At 41.4% G+C, this 20,363-nt stretch overlaps 1 protein-coding gene across 17 annotated transcripts in view; it reads right to left on the bottom strand.

Moving 5' to 3' along the window:
- The window catches only part of STX8 (syntaxin 8), a 210,774-nt gene that overhangs the window by 74,645 nt on the left and 115,766 nt on the right, over positions 1 to 20,363 (bottom strand). For 16 of the 17 annotated variants that reach the window (XM_086358932.1, XM_086358935.1, XM_086358941.1 and 13 more), the window contains one exon: positions 10,018 to 10,119. In XM_086358932.1, the coding sequence (XP_086215058.1) occupies positions 10,018 to 10,119 (102 nt within the window). Of the gene's footprint in view, positions 1 to 9,772; positions 9,935 to 10,017; positions 10,120 to 20,363 lie in introns of those variants that run through there. The other variant, XM_086358939.1, reaches the window with a different exon arrangement.

Genomic DNA, 20,363 nt, shown 5'->3' with positions numbered 1-20,363 from the left:
GACATTTCCTCCTTGGAAGAAAAGCTATGACAAACCTAGACAGCATATTAAAAAGCAGAGATATCACTTTGCCAACAAAGTTTCATCTAGTCAAAGCTATGGTTTTTCCAGTAGTCATGTATGAATGTGAGAGTTGGACTATAAAGAAAGCTGAGCACCCAAGAATTGATGCTTTTGAACTGTGGTGTTGGAGAAGACTCTTGAGAGTCCCTTGGACTGCAAGGAGATCCAACCAGGCCATCCTAAAGGAAATCAGTCCTGAATATTCCTTGGAAGGACTGATCCTGAAGCTGAAACTCCAGTACTTTGGCCACCTGATTCACTGGAACTGATTCACTGGAAAAGATCCTGATGCTGGGAAAGACTGAAGGCAGGAGGAGAAGGGGACGACAGAGGATGAGATTCTTGGATGGCATCACTGATTCAATGGACATGAGTTTAAGCGAGCTCTGGGAGATGGTGAAGGACAGGGAAGCTTGGCGGGCTACAGTCCTTGGGGTCGAAAAGAGTCAGACATGACTGAGTGACTGAAAACAACTCTTTCTCGGAAGCATCCACATTGGGCATCATGGCTGATGTGGTAGTAAAACGATGTTCTCTGAGTACACACTAGAAACTGGCCCGGGCTAGAGAGCCTCAGCAGAGTGGCAAGAACCAGAAAGTCAGGAAGGTCGTCTGATATCTGAATTTCCCTTTGGATAATACAGAGAGAAGATAATCCACTTGTGAATCACTGTGACTTTAAATAACCCTAAAATCAGCTAAATGTCCACTTATTCCATTTCATAGTAACAATTTTTGAGGGAGAGCGGCATGAAAACCTGAACTCAAAACTTAAATTTTAGGGGATGTTTTTCAAAAATTACAGCTTCCTTTTAAAAAATTTAATTTACTAAAAATACCCTAGAGCTATAACAGCCAAATTGAGAGAAACGTGTGAGGCATCTCTTCCAACTACTTATAACACAGAACCCAGGAGTTATGCTCAATAAGCCCAGTGCTTTATTTTCCAATACAAACACATACTACAACAGATGGTCTCTATATCTTCCATTTAAAAATTACCCTATCTCACTTGGTTTTATTCTGTTATATAACTGTTAAAATTTCCCCCCAATCAAACAGAATACATAACATCAAAGGTCAAAGTCCCTGTTCAGGTAGGATTTAACTCTGCAAGTATCTAGCCTGGTGCCAACCACCCTATATGAAATGAGATCAGCAAAGTTCTGGCCAAGACCCTTGGCTCACATCTGACAACATGTATGTGTGTGTGTGTGTGTGTGTGTGTGTGCGCGCGTGCGCAAGGAAGTGTCTAATTCTCCTCAAAGGGGTATGGAAAGAGGACAACAGAGTTGGATCAACTCAAAGACCATCTAGTCTAAGTCACTGACTCCCCCCATCCCCACCCCCCCCTACTGACTTCATGAGATTTGGATGAATCTAGCTATAAGGACTTGGGAGAAGGCAATGGCACCCCACTCCAGTACTCTTGCCTGGAGAATCCCAGGGACGGGGGAGCCTGGTGGGCTGCCGTCTAAGGGGTCGCACAGAGTCTGACGAGACTTAGCAGCAGCAGCAGCAGCTATAAGGAAAACGGCCAATTTCTTCTGAGGAAATCCAATTATAATTAGATTAGAGTCCAATAATAAACCCTTGTAATGTTGACCGTTAGCTTATGGTCAACGTTACTAACCAGGCTTCCTAGGTGGCTCAATGGTAGAGAATCTGCCTTCCAATGCAGGAGACACAGGAGACTCGGATTCAATCCCTGGGTCGGGAAGGTCCCCTGGAGAAGGAGATGGCAACTCACTCCAGTATTCTTGCCTGGGAAAATCCCATGGACATAGGAGCCTGGTGGGCTACAGTCCCTGGGGTCACAAGAGTCAGACACCACTGAGTGACTGCAACACAGTGTTACTAAGCCATTGACTTTATAGGTAAAAGAAAGATATCAAAAATACCAAGACTTCCCCGTTTGGATTAATTTTGGTCACAAAGAGAATCCAATTCCTCATTTCAATTTACAAATATAAAATAACATCAGTGTAAGAATGAGAAGCACTGGCCTGTAATGGTAAACTCCTGAAAAGTCAGGCTGCAGGCACACAAGTACCCTGAGTAGGCACTGGGGCTCTGCCTCCCATAAGTGGTAGACACACGATAGAGGTGAGTGAGATACACGTTGAGTGAGCAAAACATGCTCTGTCCCAGGCCATGATCATCCTTCTAAACCCATCCAGTACTTGCCGGTCCCATGGAGCAGGCTGAAAGACGAATTCACTGGTGAACAGACACAACCAGAAAACTCGCACGAACATGCCCGGGGGAGGGGTATCAGCCAAGCCCGTGCACTGTGGTTATTGCTCCATCACAACAGAAGCCGCTCTTGGAAATCACACCTTATCTTTCCAAACCACACCGAGCAAAAACAATAATCAAAAAATGATTCTACTTTGTGATCATTTCTGACCCCTTGATGATAGCAAAAGTCACTGCCTCGTAACAGATTAGAAAAGCGTGGCGGCCTCACAGGCGGTCATGGTGACAGCTCTCGGGCTGTCAGCCCTTATCAATCACCTTCCATTAAGTAGGGGTTTTCCAATTTGGCGCTCCTCTCAAAGGCTTCACTTTGCCTGGATTAAGCCAAAGCATCAACATTTGAACAGCCTGGTCCTTTTCTCGCTCCCCTAAAATAAATGTTGTTAGCAGAAAAACCAGGCTTTTCCACAGTAGGAATTCAAAACCAAAGCAGACAACAGTGGTGTGGTCACATATAAAAGACACCTGATTACAAACGGGTCACACATGCATGACACCAGTGCCACATGCACCCATGGGGCCCAGGAGGGGAGTATTCAGAGGTGCCCGGAGAAGGGCAGGACTGCGAGTTGTACGTTTCAGCTCCTAAAATGAGTATCGAGCAATTCCAATATATTCATTGGAGTGTCCCCGTATTTCCTTGGACTTTAGAAGCAGGTGTCCTAAGAATTTTACGCTCTGTAGTTTCACTTCCTGGTATCTATTATCTCCATGATGGAGAACAGTCATTTCTCTAAAATATACAGCAGATATGTCTAGGGAGCAAAACAGTTTTAAATCAACTGAGAAGGGCACGTTGACAAAATAAGAGAACTCTTAAGAGAAGCATTCATCTTGTTTATCTTGGTAACACTGGTAGCCAGGTAGACGTCTCCTGTATTCAGACACCAAATTCACAAGACGGCAGGCCACAGTTTCTATAAATACGACCAACGCTGTAATCATGCACGTTTTTCTGTACCCAGTAAACAGAATTCCTCATTATCATTATTATTTAAGGTTTTATTTACTTTTAATTTTTTCAGCTGTACCTTACAGCCTGCGGGATCTTCGTTTCCCAACCAGGGATCAGACCTGAGCACCCTGGAATGGAAGCTCGGATTCTTAACCACTGGACTGCCAGGGAAATCCTTTCATTATTATTTTTAATGTGACAAGAGCCAGAAACAGAGTGGTGAGAACACAAAGTGATGAATGGGGAAGACAGATACTTCACGGTTATTCTCAGACAGGCCTAGGGGTTGACCAAACAGAAGTGAGAGAGAGGCCCCAAAGTGTAGGGCTTCGCCACATGCTTTACTTGGCCCACGTGGAGTTTTTTTAAATGTTCGTTTACTGTCAACACTAAAATATTAGGAAATTTCACTTAAAGATCCAGATTTCAGGCTTCCCATAAAAATAAACACACAGATGATCCGGCGTGGCATTCCCACATAGCAAAACTCTGCTGTTCACTCCCTCGTTTGCCCCCAGAGAGAACAGCGAGGGCCTGCTTCCTTCAAGGAGACTTGCTGTCTGGCTTCTGAAAGCCTCTGAGGGAACGCAGGAAGTTTTGAGCCTGAAGAAATGGGGAGCAAGGGAAGAGGAAGCTTATTTGGGGCTAAAGACAATGCGTCTATGAAGAGCATACAGGGATTGAGAGTGTGCTGGGCGGGGGGTGGGGGGGCGGTCAAGAGAAACTGTGTGGCGGCAGCTGAAGACACAGACCCTGAGATTCAGGGGAAGCTGGGGTCTGGGATGCAGAGCTGTGAGTTGCCTGTGAAACCGTCCAAGAGTCAAAAGAGTAGCTTAAGGAAAAAGTGCCAAGGAAAAAAGAATAAAGGACTGAGTCCTAAGTACGTCTTCCATGGAAGATGGAAGAGTGAAAGAAAGAAAGACAAAGGGAGGCTGAGGGACTTCCCTGGTGGTCCAGGGGTTAAGACTCCGAGTTCCCAATGCAGGGAGCCTGGGTTCGACCCCTGGTCAGGGAACTAGATCCCACCTGCCACAGGTAAGACTCAGCAAAGCCAAATTAAAAAGGGGAATAGGAGCGTACGGAGACTGAAAAGACTGAATTAGCCCCCTTGGCTCTCCAGAGGCTGGTTTGAGGCTGGCTGAGTAGCTATTCTAGGGAATATCACGATAAAGCAAATCACACAAATTTCTGGTTTCCCAGTGCATATAAGCCACGTTTAGACTATACTGTAGTCTACTAAGTGTGTGACAGCATTACGTCTAAAAAAAAAGTACATACCTTAATTTAAAAATACTCTCCAAAAAACGCCAACCATCATCTGACAAGACAGGGTTGCCACAAACCCTAAACTTGTAAAACACAAATAAAACCCCAGAACATCTGTGATGTACAATAAGAGCAAAGTGTAATACGATGATGTATGCCTGTATACCAAAAGGCTTAATGCTGCCCCCACCCTGGGTCTAAATAAGTCTATATGGAAAATAAGTCTGTAATAAGTAATAATAATGTGCTAATAAAAGAGCAAGTCATTTCTGTGCTATACAAAACTCAAGCCATGCCACCTGAATATGCCCCCCAGGGGGCTTTCACTAATTTCATGACTGGAAATGGCTTCAGCCACAAGATTATAAATTCCAGCTTAACTGGGGCGGGGGCGGGGGGAACTGACTCCATTTCTGATTAAATGAGGATGCAAACTTCCTAGCTCCATAATATTCCACCATAACTTTCTTGAGTCATCACTATTTTCCTTAAAGACCATTCTAAGCTGACTTCAGTGAGAGGTAAGAGCCTCTGAGTCTCATTCGTCAAGGCGGCTCTTGATGACCAATTTACAGCCACATTTTAACATTGCTGGCATTTACTGAGGACTCAGTAGCACAGGCATGCATGATGCCACCCAACTTGTTCTTGTATAGTCTGCAGAATAACCATGGTACGCCCATTTTGAGCCCTAGAGAGAGCAAGCCACTCTCCGAGTCACCCAGGTGGTCAGTGTCAGAGCCCAGATGTGACCTGGGTCTGCCTGGGCTCACAGCCATGCGGAACTGTCCTTTCTGAAAGACTGAACGGATCCACCTCGCCTAAGCCACCCCATTTCTGAGGAGTGGAAGGCAAATCCAGTGGTTCCAGATTAAGACAGTGTTAACACAGTGCCAGCAGGGCTGATTTCTAACCACATCCCTGAGACGCTGCTAAACTCACAATGGCTGTGCTTAGACAACATTACGTAATAGTCCATATGCTGAGAAGCAACACTGTCCCTCGACCCGGGTCATTCAGAACTCTGAGCCTGGCCTTTCACAATTGGCTGCGTCCCTCAGACTCAGACGAGGCTCTATTTTGAATTCTAATGAGGACGGGGCACAATGAATATTTAAACTGCAATTACAAAGATGCTGCTTTTATGTGGGTGTCCTTAGCACACATAACAGATCTGAACGGACATGTAGGTGCCAATGAAAAATAGCAGTCTCGTTTGTGTTTAGAAGCTGGAGAGAGACAATATTGTTTTATACTTGATGCTGTTGTTATTGGGGTGGAGGTGGGTGAAGAAAAGGGAGGTGGGGGAAAAAACCACCCAAAGATCCCAGTAAAAAAAAAAATGTTAAAGCCCAGGCTGCCGAGTGAAAGGTTCATAAAGAGGCGTCTGAATCCTTTGTTAACAACTGAACAAACAGATTCATCATTGGGCCCTTCTGAGCGGGCCCCCTTGCAATCGGGTCTGTCTATACAACCAGAAATTTCCTCATTGGGAAAGCATCTATGACTGATATTATATCAGATCGGTAGGGCGATATGCTGGCGGTAGGAAAACAAAAGACCATTTCACGGTTCACAGCCTTTTTTTTTTTGCACTCCCTTAAGTAAAATGATGAGGCGTCACTGCTATTCTTAGCTCGCTCAAGCCCTCTTAAACAGTCATCAAGTTAACAGTAACTGAGTTACCCTGAGAGGCTTGATTCCCACCCACCCCGCCCCCAGACAGTTAAAATACTCCCTACTAGCAGCTTCAGGTACTGTGTGTCTGTATTTACATGTCAATGATCAACCTGGCCCTGCACTTGGGGAGAGCAAATGATTAACTCTTTGCTATGTCCTGAGGCTCTTAGACCAAGCCCTTACCCCACTAAACACCTTTTTTATTAAGATCATAATTTAACTTCCATGGTGTCTGGACAGCCTTTTGTAAATGCCTGCATTTACAGAAAGGGAATATGTTGGGTTTTTTTTTTTTTCCCATCTGTCCTCTAGTTGAGTCCCTCTTCTGCTGGGTACCAAATATGTCCACAGAGTCTTGAACTTCAGTTACTTTTTATTTCTAGAAGTTCTGTTTGATCCCTTTTGATTTTCTAAGTTACTCTTTATAGCTTCCTATTCTCTGAAGATACTCTCAAGCCTGTCATGTCTTTCTTTAAATATAATAATTGATTTCATCATTTGTATCTGAAAATTCTAATACAGCCAGCGTGTGCAAGTTGGTTCCTGCAGTCTGTTGCTGGTCCCTGCTCATGCTGGGCTGTCTCTGTGTATGCCAGATTATCTCTGGGTGTGTGCTGGTCATTGCCCTGGACATTTTATTTCTGGTTGACTCCTAGAGACCACGGATAATATTCTCTCTTCCAGAGAGGTGTTTCATTGCTTTCGCCAGGCACCTGGAGCTACAACAGATGAGTATGTCTACTCAGGATACAAATGCACATGAGGGCCTTTCTGTGACCACAACTTGTCAGAAAAAATGGTCTTTCTTCCTTTTCTTCTCCTCATCTGTACAGGGCCAAGGCTGCCTTCTCCACAATCCCCAAGGCAAGTTTGGTTCTGGTTCACTCTTCCCCCCAGAGTATAGCTCTTTAGGGCCCCACTTTAATGGGGTAAGGGTCTCCTCTTACACTTGCCAAGTAGGCAGGCCCAGGACCTTACCTTCCACCCCACTTGCCTGCCCCTCTCAGGTTGCAGAAGTCCCTGACTCCTCCCTGCAACTGGGCTTTTATCACACTAAAAACAAAACAAAACAAAACAAAACTAGCAGAAAGTAACTAAGAGTTTAAAGGTTGAAAGCAAAACAAAAGGTCAGGTCAGTAGGGCAGGGCCTTCTCCAAATTCAACACTGAATTACAATTTGATTCAGTGATTCTACTTCAGATGGGGCTTCCCTGATGGCTCAGATGGTGAAGAATCTTCTTGCAATGCAGGAGACCCAGGTTCAATCCCCAGGTCAGGAAGATCCCCTGGAGAAGGGAATGGCAACCCACTCCAGTATTCTTGCCTGGAAAATCCCATGGACAGAGGAGCTGGGTTGGTTATAGTCCAAGGAGTCACAAAAAGTTGGACATGACTTAGCGATCAACACTTTGACATTTCACTTCTGGGTATATACACAAAAAAGCAGGGGCTTGAACTCATACTTGTACATTCATGCACATTGCAGCACTATTCATAGTAGCTAAAAGGTGGCAACAACCCAGGAGTCCTCTGACAGATAAATGGGTAAACAAATGTGGTATAAATATTAACGATGGAATATTATTCAGCTTAAAAAAGGAAAGAATTCCAGATGCATGGTACAACATAGGGGAATACTGAAAACATTATGCTAAGTGAAATAAGCCAGATACAAAGGGACAGATACTGTATGGTTTCATTTACATGAGATACCTAGAGTAGTCACAGTTGTAGAGACAAGAAGTAGTCATATTTGCAGAGACAGAAAAATTAAACAGCTCAGCTCAAAATATTTTTATGGACATTTCTAGATACAAACATCAATACCAGGTAAAACTATAAAATAAAAAATTAGCAACAGTAGAATCAATATTCTTCATTGTGATGTCATGAATGGCATGTGCTGAGGACCGCTATGTTGTAAACGCAAAACAGACTGACATATAATGATAACAGTCAATACTTACTCTTGCTCACTGCTTACTATGTGCTAACCACTGTTCTAAGTGCTATATATCCCTATCTATCTATCTACTTATCATCTATATCTTTATCTCTATTAAATCATGTATTCCTTACAACAACCCTCTCAGATATGTACCATTATTATTCCCACTTTGGAGATGGGAAAATTAAGGCACAGGGGAGTGGGATTTCCCAAGGTCACATGGCTGGTAAATGGTGGAGCTGGGATGTGAGTCCAACCTCTGGAGCCCACACTCTTCACTATCAGGCCGTAGCCGCTCTCTGCACAAAATACGGAAATTCATGGACAATGGCCAGTGTTGGATACTTTACATGGTTTATATAATTTCATTTTGACAACCAGGCTATCTACTTGTTTTGTTTTTTTAAACAGCCAAGGAAACGCAAGTTCAGAAAGATTAAGTTTATATGAGAATTGAAGATAATAACAGATGGAGGTGGGAGTGAACCCATGTATCTCTGTTGCCAGAGACTCAGGAAGATCTGATGCAAAGAACAGCATGGTGGGAAGTTATGAGAAGACTGTTAAAGCAAAATCAAGAAGGCTTTGCTTTGGGCAGGAAGCAGAAAGAAGCACGCGCTCTATTATAGAAGCAGGAGCATACACTGGCTTGGCATCCGGTGGATGAGAACTGCCAGGTTGAGGGGAGCAGACAGGTGATGAAAAGGAAGCAGGCAGGTGCCCCCACGTTCTACTTCCTCTGAGATTCCAGAGTCTGTATCTACCTGGCCCTCCATCACCTGGTTGTTCTAGATTGCTGTTTGACCACACACACACAGGCAAGGGAGGTAGCACTTCTCAAACTGTGCATCACAGGTGACCCTGGCATAGAGGTCCTTCTTCTAAAACTGGACAGAACAGAGGGATCCACTACATTCTTCATATTGAAAGGGCTAAAATCAGGCAAAAAGCGAAAAGTTCAGGTCATTAGATTTTTTTCTTTTTTTGGTAGTGCTAGTGCACTGTTAGATGTAACAAAAGTCTTAGCTTTATACATCTGGCGCACCTTTGTGAGATGAAACACCAAATAACCATGAGTGTAATCACTGCTGCTTCAGCACCATTCATCGTCACTTACCTGTGGGCATGGCGCTGTGCACGGGCAACAGATCATTGAAACCCGACAAGCATCTGCATCAGAATGTCTGCCCAAGAGCAAGGACCCGCATCAGGAGTGCCTGGCACACTTGTTAAATGATGAACCCTCTGGAACTCCAGCCTCGCTCTACTCAGTCTCAAGGGGAAGGCCAGGGAATCAGCACTCTAAACATCATTCCTGGTGGTTCTTATTTTGACCTATGTCTCCTCATTTCATGCACAAGGTATTAAGAAGTAAAAGAACTGCCAAAGACAACATCACTAAATACTGGATATAAACTCAGCTGGACTTTAGACTCTATGCTCTAACTGCTCTATGGCTCCAGGTTCAGCAAGGACGCTTGTGACTAAAACAACAAGGCACAAAACAAGCAAGGTGGCCTGTAAAACCCATGAGATCTACCACCACCGGTCTGCATGACATCATACAATTTCTCAGACTATGATTCTCGGTAAGCACTGAGGAAAGTTTCTTATTTTTAATTACAAAAAAAAAATTAACAATGCATTCTACTTTCCCTGCACTTGTAACAATTCACTTCGTTTTTACCAAGATGTAGGAATCTTCTAGAAATTTCAACACTTCATCCCATGAAACTGCATGTATTCGAAGAGCAAGCAGATCCCTGCGGTAAAATCAGACCAAACGTGGGAAGCTTATCCGCAAGCGATGAGAGAAGCAAGAGCTGTAACTACAGCAGTCTCTTACCACAAGACGTGGACTTCCTGTCCACCAGATTCACACGCCTGGTTTCAGTGCGAAGTTTCTCATCGGTATTCTCCACCAGGTTGGCAAGGTCATCAATTATCTCTATAAAGGAAAACAAAGATGCATGGTTAACACTCCAAAAATACCTTGGCTCACATCAGAGTCTCATAGCTGTGGTGGGCCTTCCTAGTAATAATTCTCTCAACTGCAGTGTGTGAGACGGTTTTAAAGAACTTACATTTCTTTGAAAACTGCAATTCTGATTCATTGATGGTCGGGGGGAAGTTAGAGAGGGAAGGAGTAGTAAAGGAAGAAAAAAAAAAAGTTCAACATAATTCCAGGAGACAGAGGAGAAATGTCAAAAGTTCAGGGGAAAGAAAGCATGACCCAACAAATTTATGCCCGGCCAAGTTGTCATTTGAGTATAAAAAGGTGACAGACAGACGGTATAGAGGACTTCGGGGACCACTGGGGCCCTTCTTAAGAAAGCTACTTGATGATGAAATCTAGCCAACCGAGAGGTGAAAAAAAACAACACAACTCTGGGCTGGAGAAGCCAGAGGCCATGACACAAGAGATGATGGTAAAAACTGAATCAAATATGTGGAGCTGAGAATAAACAAATAAATGGATCAGGTTACAGAGGAGTAGACAAATGTTACCAACAGTGACAATGGAATTAAAGGTGAAGATCAGGAAATAGTTGGTAGGGGGGGAACACGAGGAGAAAGGTGAAAAGAAACTAAGGTGTTAATTTCTTCGTCACTGATAGTAGAGTCATATCAGGCTGCTGAAAAGTAAGACACACACTTACAGCTTTATAAAAATAACCAAGGTTTCAATGTTTTACGCTCTTTTTCTGTTAACCTTAAATGGATCTTTTGGCAATTACTACCTCTTGAAAGAATTCTTCATGTGAAGTTTATTTTTTGATGCTTATCTTTTAAAAGTGAAATTAAGCACTTAACATTTAAATAGCACATATAGTATAACCCTAATTAGGTAAAATTATTTCCATCCCTCCTTTTATATGTACCAACCTTTAAAGATGTATCCAGACAGTGTTAACCTGATGTTAATAACAATTATTTCTCAGTGGTGGGGTCCTTGATGATCTTGCCTGGATTTTCTGAATTGCTTGAATTTCTTATGATGAGCTCTATATGCTTTTTTTTTTTTTTTCCAATTTTGGTTCTTTTTCTTCCCTCCTTCCCTCCCTTCCTCTTTATTTGTGGTTGCGGACACGATTTAGCAAATAAACAACAGACATCTCTTTGCATGTCTTTCTTTTACAGGAAGAGGATGATGGACACTAACTCTTATCTCTGTAGCTCCTATCCCTAGGAGAGTGCCCAATACACAGCAAGATAGGATAGATACTAAAAGATAAAGGGAATGAATGATTGGAGTATAAATGATAAAACCACTTAATAATTTCAAAGCACTGAATAACTTGCTGCTTCTTAGAAAAGTGGATCTAAGCCAAATTTGTCAAATATTATCTACACAACATCTGCCTAGTAATCTGGTCACTATTATTTAACCATCTATTCACAACTATTTCCTTGTATTCAAGGATATATTCTCTCCTAGTTTTCTTTCGGAGAAGGCAGTGGCACCCCACTCCAGTACTCTTGCCTGGAAAATCGTGTGGATGGAGGAGCCTGGTGGGCCGCAGTCCATGGGGTCGCTAAGAGTGGGACAAGACTCAGCAACTTCAGTTTCACTTTTCACTTTCCTGCATTGGAGATGGAAATGGCAACCCACTCCAGTGTTCTTTCCTGGAGAATCCCAGGGACGGGGGAGCCTGGTGGACTGCCGTCTATGGGGACGCACAGAGTCGGACACGACTGAAGCGACTTAGCAGCAGCAGCAGCAGTTTTCTTTCAACTATCTATAAGCTCTGCCTAGTGTTTCCTCTTCCTCTTTTTTTAAAATATGTGTTTACTTATTTTTGTCTGCACTGGATCTTAGTTGCTGCGTGCGGGCTCTCCCCAGTTGTGGTGATCGGGGGGTTAGTCTCTAGTTGTTACTCCCTAGGGATTCCCATTGCGGTGCCTTCTCCCGCTGTGGGGCACAGGCTCTAGGCACATGGGTGGGCTTCGGTAGTTGTGGCACACAGGCTTTAACTGCCCCAAGGTATGTGGAATCCTCCTGGACCTGGGATCGAACCTGTCCCCCACACTGGAGCAGGCAGACCACGAGAGGAGTCCTCCTCTTGTTGGTGATCCCCAGAGTTCTGTATATTTCTATTCTATTTTCATTTAAAACTATTTAAATAATTTTAAAAATATTTAAATTTTTTTAAAAAGAAATTTCTGCTCTACACAGCTCTCCAAAAATCCTTGACTCACACAGCCAACTGCTTACTACTTATCTCCACCTTGAAATTCCTACAAATATCTGTCTCACAAGGTCTCCAGAACAAAACTCCTCATCTTCCCCCAACTCTGACTCCCCTGTTTTCCCTGCCTCAATTAAAGAATGGTACCATCATTCATTTGCTTGCCTAAGAAGGAAATCTTAGGAGTCACACGAACGTCTCCTTTCTCCTTCACCTGACATTCCCTTTGTTAGCCATTCTTGTTGATTCCACCTCCCCATTATCTTTCAATCCTACCATTTCTCTTAAACTCTGTTAGTAATACCTCACAAAAAGTTTCCAGGGTTTCTAAATCTGTCCTAACTTACCTTCCTGTTTCTGTTCCTCAGCCCCTTCAATCCATTCTCCATACTCTAGTCAGGGACTTATTTTTTCATATTTCAATTAATTTAAATAGCCATATGTGACTAGTGATTATTATATTAACTCATTATTGACCAGGGGATTATTTTAAGGAATTAATATCTGTGGCCAGTAATTTGTTATGTAAATGATATTGACATGTCAATAATGGGTGGGTAAAAAAAGATGTATTAATGTGTCTCTCATCAATAATGTGTTAAACAGCAGAGTTCTGAAGCAATAACTTAAAAAAAAAAAAAACAACACACCCACCACCATATAACCACCACCAAGAGGAATAGCTTAAAAAAAATCAATAGAGGGAATAAAATTGAATACCAAATATGCATGAATTTACCCCAAAGAAGGCAAGAAAGGAGATACAGAGAACAGATAGGACAAAAGGCCGTAAGTACCTAGATGGCAGACTTAAACCCAATTGTACCAGTCATTACATTAAATATAAATGGACCAACTTCTCAATCGAAAGATAAAGAATGTCAGACAAGATTCAAAAATAATAAAAAACCACACTACTCAACTATGTGCCTTCACAATAACTTCAAATATAAACCACAGAGCGTGTGTGTGCGAGAAAGCTGGCACAGCTGTATTAATATGGATCAGATCGACTTCAAGTCAAGGAGTATGATCACAGATAAAAAGGAATCTTTCATCAGGATGAAGGAACACATGACAGAAGATGGGAAAAAAAACCCAAACATATTTGAATGTTAAGGAAACCATTCCTAAATAACCTATATAATAAAAAAAGGCAAAAGTAACCTTCTCTGGCAACTTCTATCAAACATTTTAAGTCCCACACTATTTAGTAAAACATGGGGGGAAAAGGCAAAAAGATTTATTTATTTATTGCTTGTGGGACCTTAGTTCCCCGACCAGGGATTGAACCTGAATCCCCTGCATTCAAAGCATGGAGTCTTAATCACTGGACCACCAGGGGAGTCCCTGCCTGATATGTTTTAAAGTCACAATATGTAATATAAAATTCAGACTTAATAAGCTTATATAGCACCATAAGAAAGTCAAGTTAAAATATTCCTTGTCAGATACTAAATATGTCAGTTGTTATATGTTAACTGGGTTTCTGGACAGAGCTCTCATTAGATTTATAAATATTCATTACTTAGAGGTAAATAAAAAACTAGTAGAAGGTTAACTAAACAAAAACCAGTAGTCAACACTGAATGGGTTAATGTTTTCATCTTAGACCAAACATCTTGGCTGGTAAACCTCATCTGATTACCAGTTTGTTTGCTTTCCAAAAAAAGAAAAAACCCTTTATTTTTAACTGATAAAAATTATATAATAGCAAGTTTATAAATGAGAGATGGAAAAGTATCTTCTATGGATTCCCTTCTAAGATTTGACATAAACATACATACTTTTATATAATTGCAATATATGAGCCTTCTGCCCCCTGTTAACATATCATTTGTATGCTTTCATGTTGTTATACAGTCTTCATGGTTATAATTTCTAATGGTTACAAAATATTCATTCCATTAAAATAAACATTCATTAAAAATAGCCTATTGTGGGATACTGAGAATGCTTCTGTGTTTCTACATCATGAGTCAATGAATTCTTTCCTCCATGATCATCTTCCTTCTTCTCTGTTGTTTCCTTAAGTTAATTAAGTGTGATCATGACTGCCCCATGGACTTTGAAACACACTGCCAAGTTAGTTTTTAAAAGGTCTTCACTGCCACTGTGGGTTGATTTAATTGAACTCACTCCTTAATATGACCTCAGAAGGAGATTTCCAAGGGCAAGGAGCCTGGGGGAATTCCCACCTTGCAGCCTAGCAGCTTCTAAGGGGGGAATTTCCCCAACCACAGACTGTTACGAGCAAATTAAATACAGGTTTCAGAACACAGGTTAAGAAACAACCAGCTGACTCTTTCAGATTCCTGACAGTACAGCCTCCAAATGGCAACTGATATTTTGATTCCTGGTAATTATTTGCATTTGGTTTCAAGAAGGAACTTATGTTTCTATTGTGAATTAACTCGAGATACCAAGTGCCATTCCAACACAGAATGGGAAAAAATGGACAATAGGAAGTGTGATGCAAAACTGAGTCAAAGAGCAGTAAGAAATATTATACAGTACCAACATAGCTGAATCTAATTATATTTAAGTTTTCTACACTCAGTTACAGTCTCAGTGAATTCCATATTAGTGTAGGAAGCGTGTAGCATATTTTCAGATAAGTTTGGTATCTTTTGGTACTCATAGTGGATGCTGGCACTTGCAAAGTCCTTATGTTATGCCTTTAGCTTACATCGCTAATGACATTTGAAGACAAGCATTTAAAAAAAACACAACAAACAGTGAATAAAGAGCTTTTCTTGAGGGCATTAATTTAACTCCCTTTATTATCATGGAAACTAAACGTGAGGTGGGTGATAACATCTAACAGTACACTTTTCTGTACGCTAGGAAACCCTAACCCTACCCTCACCCTAGGAAAGGGGTTAGGGAAACAGAACAGGAGAGATGGACCTGTGACACAGCAAAGGAAAAGTAACACATCGGCCATGGCACCCTAGGGTGGGGAGTTACTGCCCACCCACACGGAGCCTCTGGGGAAAATTCGGCCTTGGAGGCCTAGGAGAAAGCTCCCTGGCTGCACCTGCTCGCATCTTAAGCAGGGACAGGTGGGCCAGGCTGGGAAGAAGGCACAGGCTTCCTTCCTTCTTCCTTCCCACCATCAACCCATGACCTTTCAGTCTTCCCTCAACTGGGCTGTGACATGTGTGACAGAGGCCTATGCCAAGATTAGGACCCTTCCCAACTTCTAACAGAAGACACTGACCTGTGTGTGCAGACGAGCTAACGGCCAATGTATTTATAATGGGTACTTATAACGGGTGTAAATACAGAAGCTAACGGCCAATGTATTTATAACGGGTGTAAATACAGAAGGAGCATCCTCTCCCCTTCCCTCACCCCTTCTGTGCTAGAAAAGAGAATTCGTTCCAGAAAAAGAGAAACCAGTTTCTTGAGGTTTCTCCTTTTAAAAAACAAGATTCAAAAAGACACTAAATTAATACAACACAACAGAGAGCCACAATGAGGGACTGACCTAAATTACTACAAACAGTGCTCCAGGTAGAGACACACTTGTCAAATTAGAAAACCACAGTGAAGCAGTTAGGCAGACTGTAATCTAGATAAAATATTTAGCTGGAAAACAAACTGGAATAATCTCCCAGGAGTCACAGGAAAAGGTTAAAGAGGGCAAAACATGGAAGAAAAAAATAAGAGGGGCAAAGATACAGGAAAGAAAGAAACAATACCCAAGTAAATAATAAATTTCCTTTTAAACAAGAACCAGAGTCTCATCATATAATAATCAAAATGTCCAAGATCAAATCCAAAATCACTCAGCCTGTGAAGTACCAGAAAATCTCAAGATGCACAAGAAAAGACAGTCCGCAGATGCAATGCTGAGATAACACAGCCACTGGAATTATCTGACAAAAACTTTAAAGCAGTTACAATAAAAATGACCTAACAAGTGAAGGTGAACACTCTTGAATCAAATGAAGATATGGTTTTGCAAAAAAAAAAAATTTTTAAACCCCAGAAATCAGAGAAGAGCCAAATGTGAACTGTGAAGCTGAAAAATACAAGAATCAAATTAGAAAAACTCACTGGATGGGCTCAATAGTACTGTGGAATACTACAGAAGTTCATATGTATGATTCCATTTATATGACAGTCTCCAAAAGATAAAACTATGCTGGAGAACAGAGCAGCTGGTTGCCACCAAGGTGAGGGATGGGGAGGGGACAAGCGATCGATGGAGCCTCTCTGTGTCCCCTGTCCGTGGCAGCGGTTAGACTCATCTACATGTGTGTTAAAAGTACAGCACTACACAGGCATACATGGTTTTTCTGTAATGTTAACTGAAAAATTCAAATTAAACAAGAAGAGAAGTATAGGTGAAGGAGGAACAATATTAGAGAACGTCAGTATTTAAAGAACAAGAGGAACAAAAACTAAAAGCAAAGGAGGAGGCAAGAACAAAAACAAAAACACGCCCAGAAGAGAATGCAGTCCCACAGGGCAACGCTCCAGGAAAGAAGGTGGCGTCTACCGTGTCTGCGGATGGGCGCAGTCCCCTGCTGTGGGCTGTGCTGAGACGCGCTTTGGGTGCGGGAGGGAAGGGAAGAAAGGGGGCAGTTTCCTGATTTGCAGGACCGAGTGCAGCTCAAGTGTGGGCAAGAGAAGGCAGCCAGAAGACACTAGTCTGTCACTATTATCCGAAAGTTCCCATTATCTGAAACCAAAATGACAACTCCTAATATTTACTGAAAACTTGCCAGGTGCTGTAAGTCGCTGTTTTCTAATTTTGAGTTGTATCTAGTTTGTTAGAAAATTTAGAAACTTCTTCTATACCCCACAGTATTAATATGTTTATTCTATTTAAATTATTTAACTATAAACATCAATGATGGGATATATTCTTTATGTTTATAGAAAAATAGAAAACTAAAATTCTATTTTAACAACCATTAATTTCACGCTGACAGAGGAAGCTTGTTTTGTGAATAGTAAATTACTGCTTGAAATGTGAAGATGATACAGACTAAAGTATAGGTCCTTTGGGGTTGTCCTGCTGTTCTTTATTCCAGCGGTGGAGACATCCTTTAGACACAGCACAGTGACAGCCTTTGGCCTTATCTTGGAAGCAAATATATCATTACATATTAGGTATACTGTCTTTTTATCACCAGCCAAGGACAACTAAGACAATCACAAACAAATGTGAGCTAGAATTGCATGGCAAAACAATACATTGGTCATCCTGATAATCCAGAAAATTCTTTTAATTTTTAAATATTATCAATAGTAGAGAGACATGAAATTTTAAGTCACTAAAAAAAAAATCAACCACAGAGCTCCGAGAAGATGCTATCAGTCCTAATTTGAAGACACGATGCTAAAGGCATAATATCTTAAGTTAGGCATTAAACAACTCTATAATAGGGCTAAAAATATAGACCTCACCCATTTTCCTAGCCCTTCAAGAAAAAAAAATGTACTTAAAAAAAAAAAAAGGTAAGCCATATCAGAATCTTTGCTATAGCAAATAAAGTGACGATAAAAATACACTTCCTATTATTTCAGAAAACTGGAATCCTGGTGACAACATGGCTCAGCTTTGACTAAATGATTTCAAAATAATCAACACGTTTTTGTGCACCTTGAATAAAAAGGCTACAGACTGTATGAATCCAATTACATGACATCCTGGAAAAGGTAAAACTATAAACAGAATACAATGATCCATGTTGGCCAGGAGTTCGGGAGGAAGACGAGAAGGATGAACAGGAAAAGCGTAGAGGATTTTTAGGGAGTACAAAATTCTGTATGCTACTGTACGATGGATATGCGACGTTATGCATTTGTCGAGACCCACAGAACTTTACAGCACAAAGAGTGAACCTTAAGGACTTCCCTGGTGGTCCAGGGGCTCCCAATGCAGGGGGCTTGAGTTCAATATCTGGACAGGGAACTAGATCCCACATGCTGGAACTAAGAGCTCGCATGATGCAACTCAAAATAGATCTCACTTGCTGTAACTAAAGATGCTGCATGCCGCAACTAAGATCTGGCATAGTCAAATAAACAAACAGTGAACCTTAATGAATGTAAACTAAAAAAAAAAAAAAGAATCACGTAGGAGGCTGGGGATTCCAGGAAGGAAAGCAGACTGTGCTCTGAGCATCTAGCTGTACTGTACATGTAGGAAGCAACACCCCTTACTTGTAATCTACCCCGTTCCAGAGACTTTTTCCTAACATTCAGAAAGGAAAAGGGGACAGCAGAGCAAAAGTTCCAAGACTGTTTTGTTTTGCTTTGCTTTGTTTGAAGATGAGATCATTCAAGTTTTTCCTATAAATGTCTTCTAAACTATTGTTAAGTAAATGTTTATTACTTAGTACAATGAATATATGAGTTCCTTGAGCCAAATCCAGGATCCAGTAGAGTGTTTCTTTATGCTGTGTATATACCTTGTAGTAATGTATGGCTTCTTGCGTAGTCGGTGGAATTATTTAAATGCTATAAAACTATGTAATCTTATTTTGTAACTGTTATAAAAATGTACCGTTCTTACTTGCTGTGATGCTGGTCATAACAACAAGCAATGTTGTGATGTTGTGATGTATGTTGGTCATAATCGCGATCATCTAATGTCACAACTTTGGTCGAGAATATAACCTCCAACAGTGAGCTAAGGTCACTGCCAACATTTCCCCTCTTACAAGTGATTACAGAGAATCATGGACATTTTTTACTTAGCTCCATTCTGTCACTTAAGCATCTAGACAGTCTCTCATGAAATTCCTAGACCCAAACCATTAGACTTTTGCTCCCTTTGAGAAAGAGCCTACAATCCAGTAACTGCCTGCCAGAGCAGTTACTTTTCCTCTTAGACTCAAAACTGCTAATAGGATCACAGCCTTGTGTTTCCATATCTGCCCCAGCTGCTGAATATTCAGAGCATGTTGAAGTTCTTAGAACACAGTAAGAACAAAGCAGATAAGTCCAAAAAGAAAATGGGACAGATGGAGAAAGTCTTAAACATCATTCCTTGGTTCTTGCTCTGAGAGCTCAACAAAAGAGACAAGCTTTTTATGAAATCCATAAAGTGGCATTACTTTTAAGTTAGGGCTTCCATTCCTGTTTCAGTCTGATTTCCTATAAATGAAGAGTTCTAAAAATACTTATGAGGAGGGTAATACAGTTTTAATGTACTGTAATCATTTATTATCTCATCCAATCCTCCTGATAATCCTGGAAGACAGACTGGGAAACAGAGTATTTTATAGATGTCCAAACAGGCCCACACAGATTATGCAACTTGTCTAAGTTACCTTATGAATAAGCAGTAGGACACGGAGACGGGTCTCTGCATTTCAATTCAAAAGCTTTGCTTGGTAGCTCATGCCTCCTATGTCTCAAATTTCAGGTCTATGTCTACCTCCAGACTAAACATAGTCTGCATTTTTCCCATTCCAGAGGAACATCACCTTGATTTCTCTGCATGTCCCTTTCTCACAGAAGATACCTGATGAAGCCCAGAGAGTGGGTTAAGACATAGAGTCTGAGAGATCTGGTGCCATGACACCTATCAGTCAGAAAACTGAAGTTAACCACACACTCTTATTTTAAAAGAAACAAATAACTTGAAGAAACACATTTCCCCTTTAGAAGGGAACATTCCTCCTTTGCAAAAAAAAAAGTTACCTCCCTTTATTCCAACCAGTTTTCCCACTCTGGATCTATCTGAAGCGTGTGTCTCCATTCTTAAAGCGGGGTGTAAAGGTTCTAGGCAGGTACCTACAGACAGGTCACCTGGAGCCACAGTTCGCCAATGTATCTTTGCTATCTGATTATACATGCATTTTAAATAAACTTTGTGTTTTGTTTTATATGTATGTTTAAACTCTCCAAGTACAAAAAAGAAATCCAAGTGCAAAGTCCTTTATGAAGCACAGAACTACAAATTGGGCGTGGGGGAGTCCCATCAATTATAGAACTGCTGAAAATTGAAAACGTCCCAATTTTATACAATATGTTG

Source organism: Bos grunniens, chromosome 19 (genome assembly GCF_055505025.1).
Source record: "Bos grunniens cultivar Pamir isolate PY7600 chromosome 19, Bosgru_T2T1.0, whole genome shotgun sequence".
Classification (NCBI taxonomy): domain Eukaryota; kingdom Metazoa; phylum Chordata; class Mammalia; order Artiodactyla; family Bovidae; genus Bos; species Bos grunniens.
The sequence above is the reverse complement of the archived record's forward strand: the minus strand, read 5'-3'. Positions and strand labels throughout refer to the sequence as shown.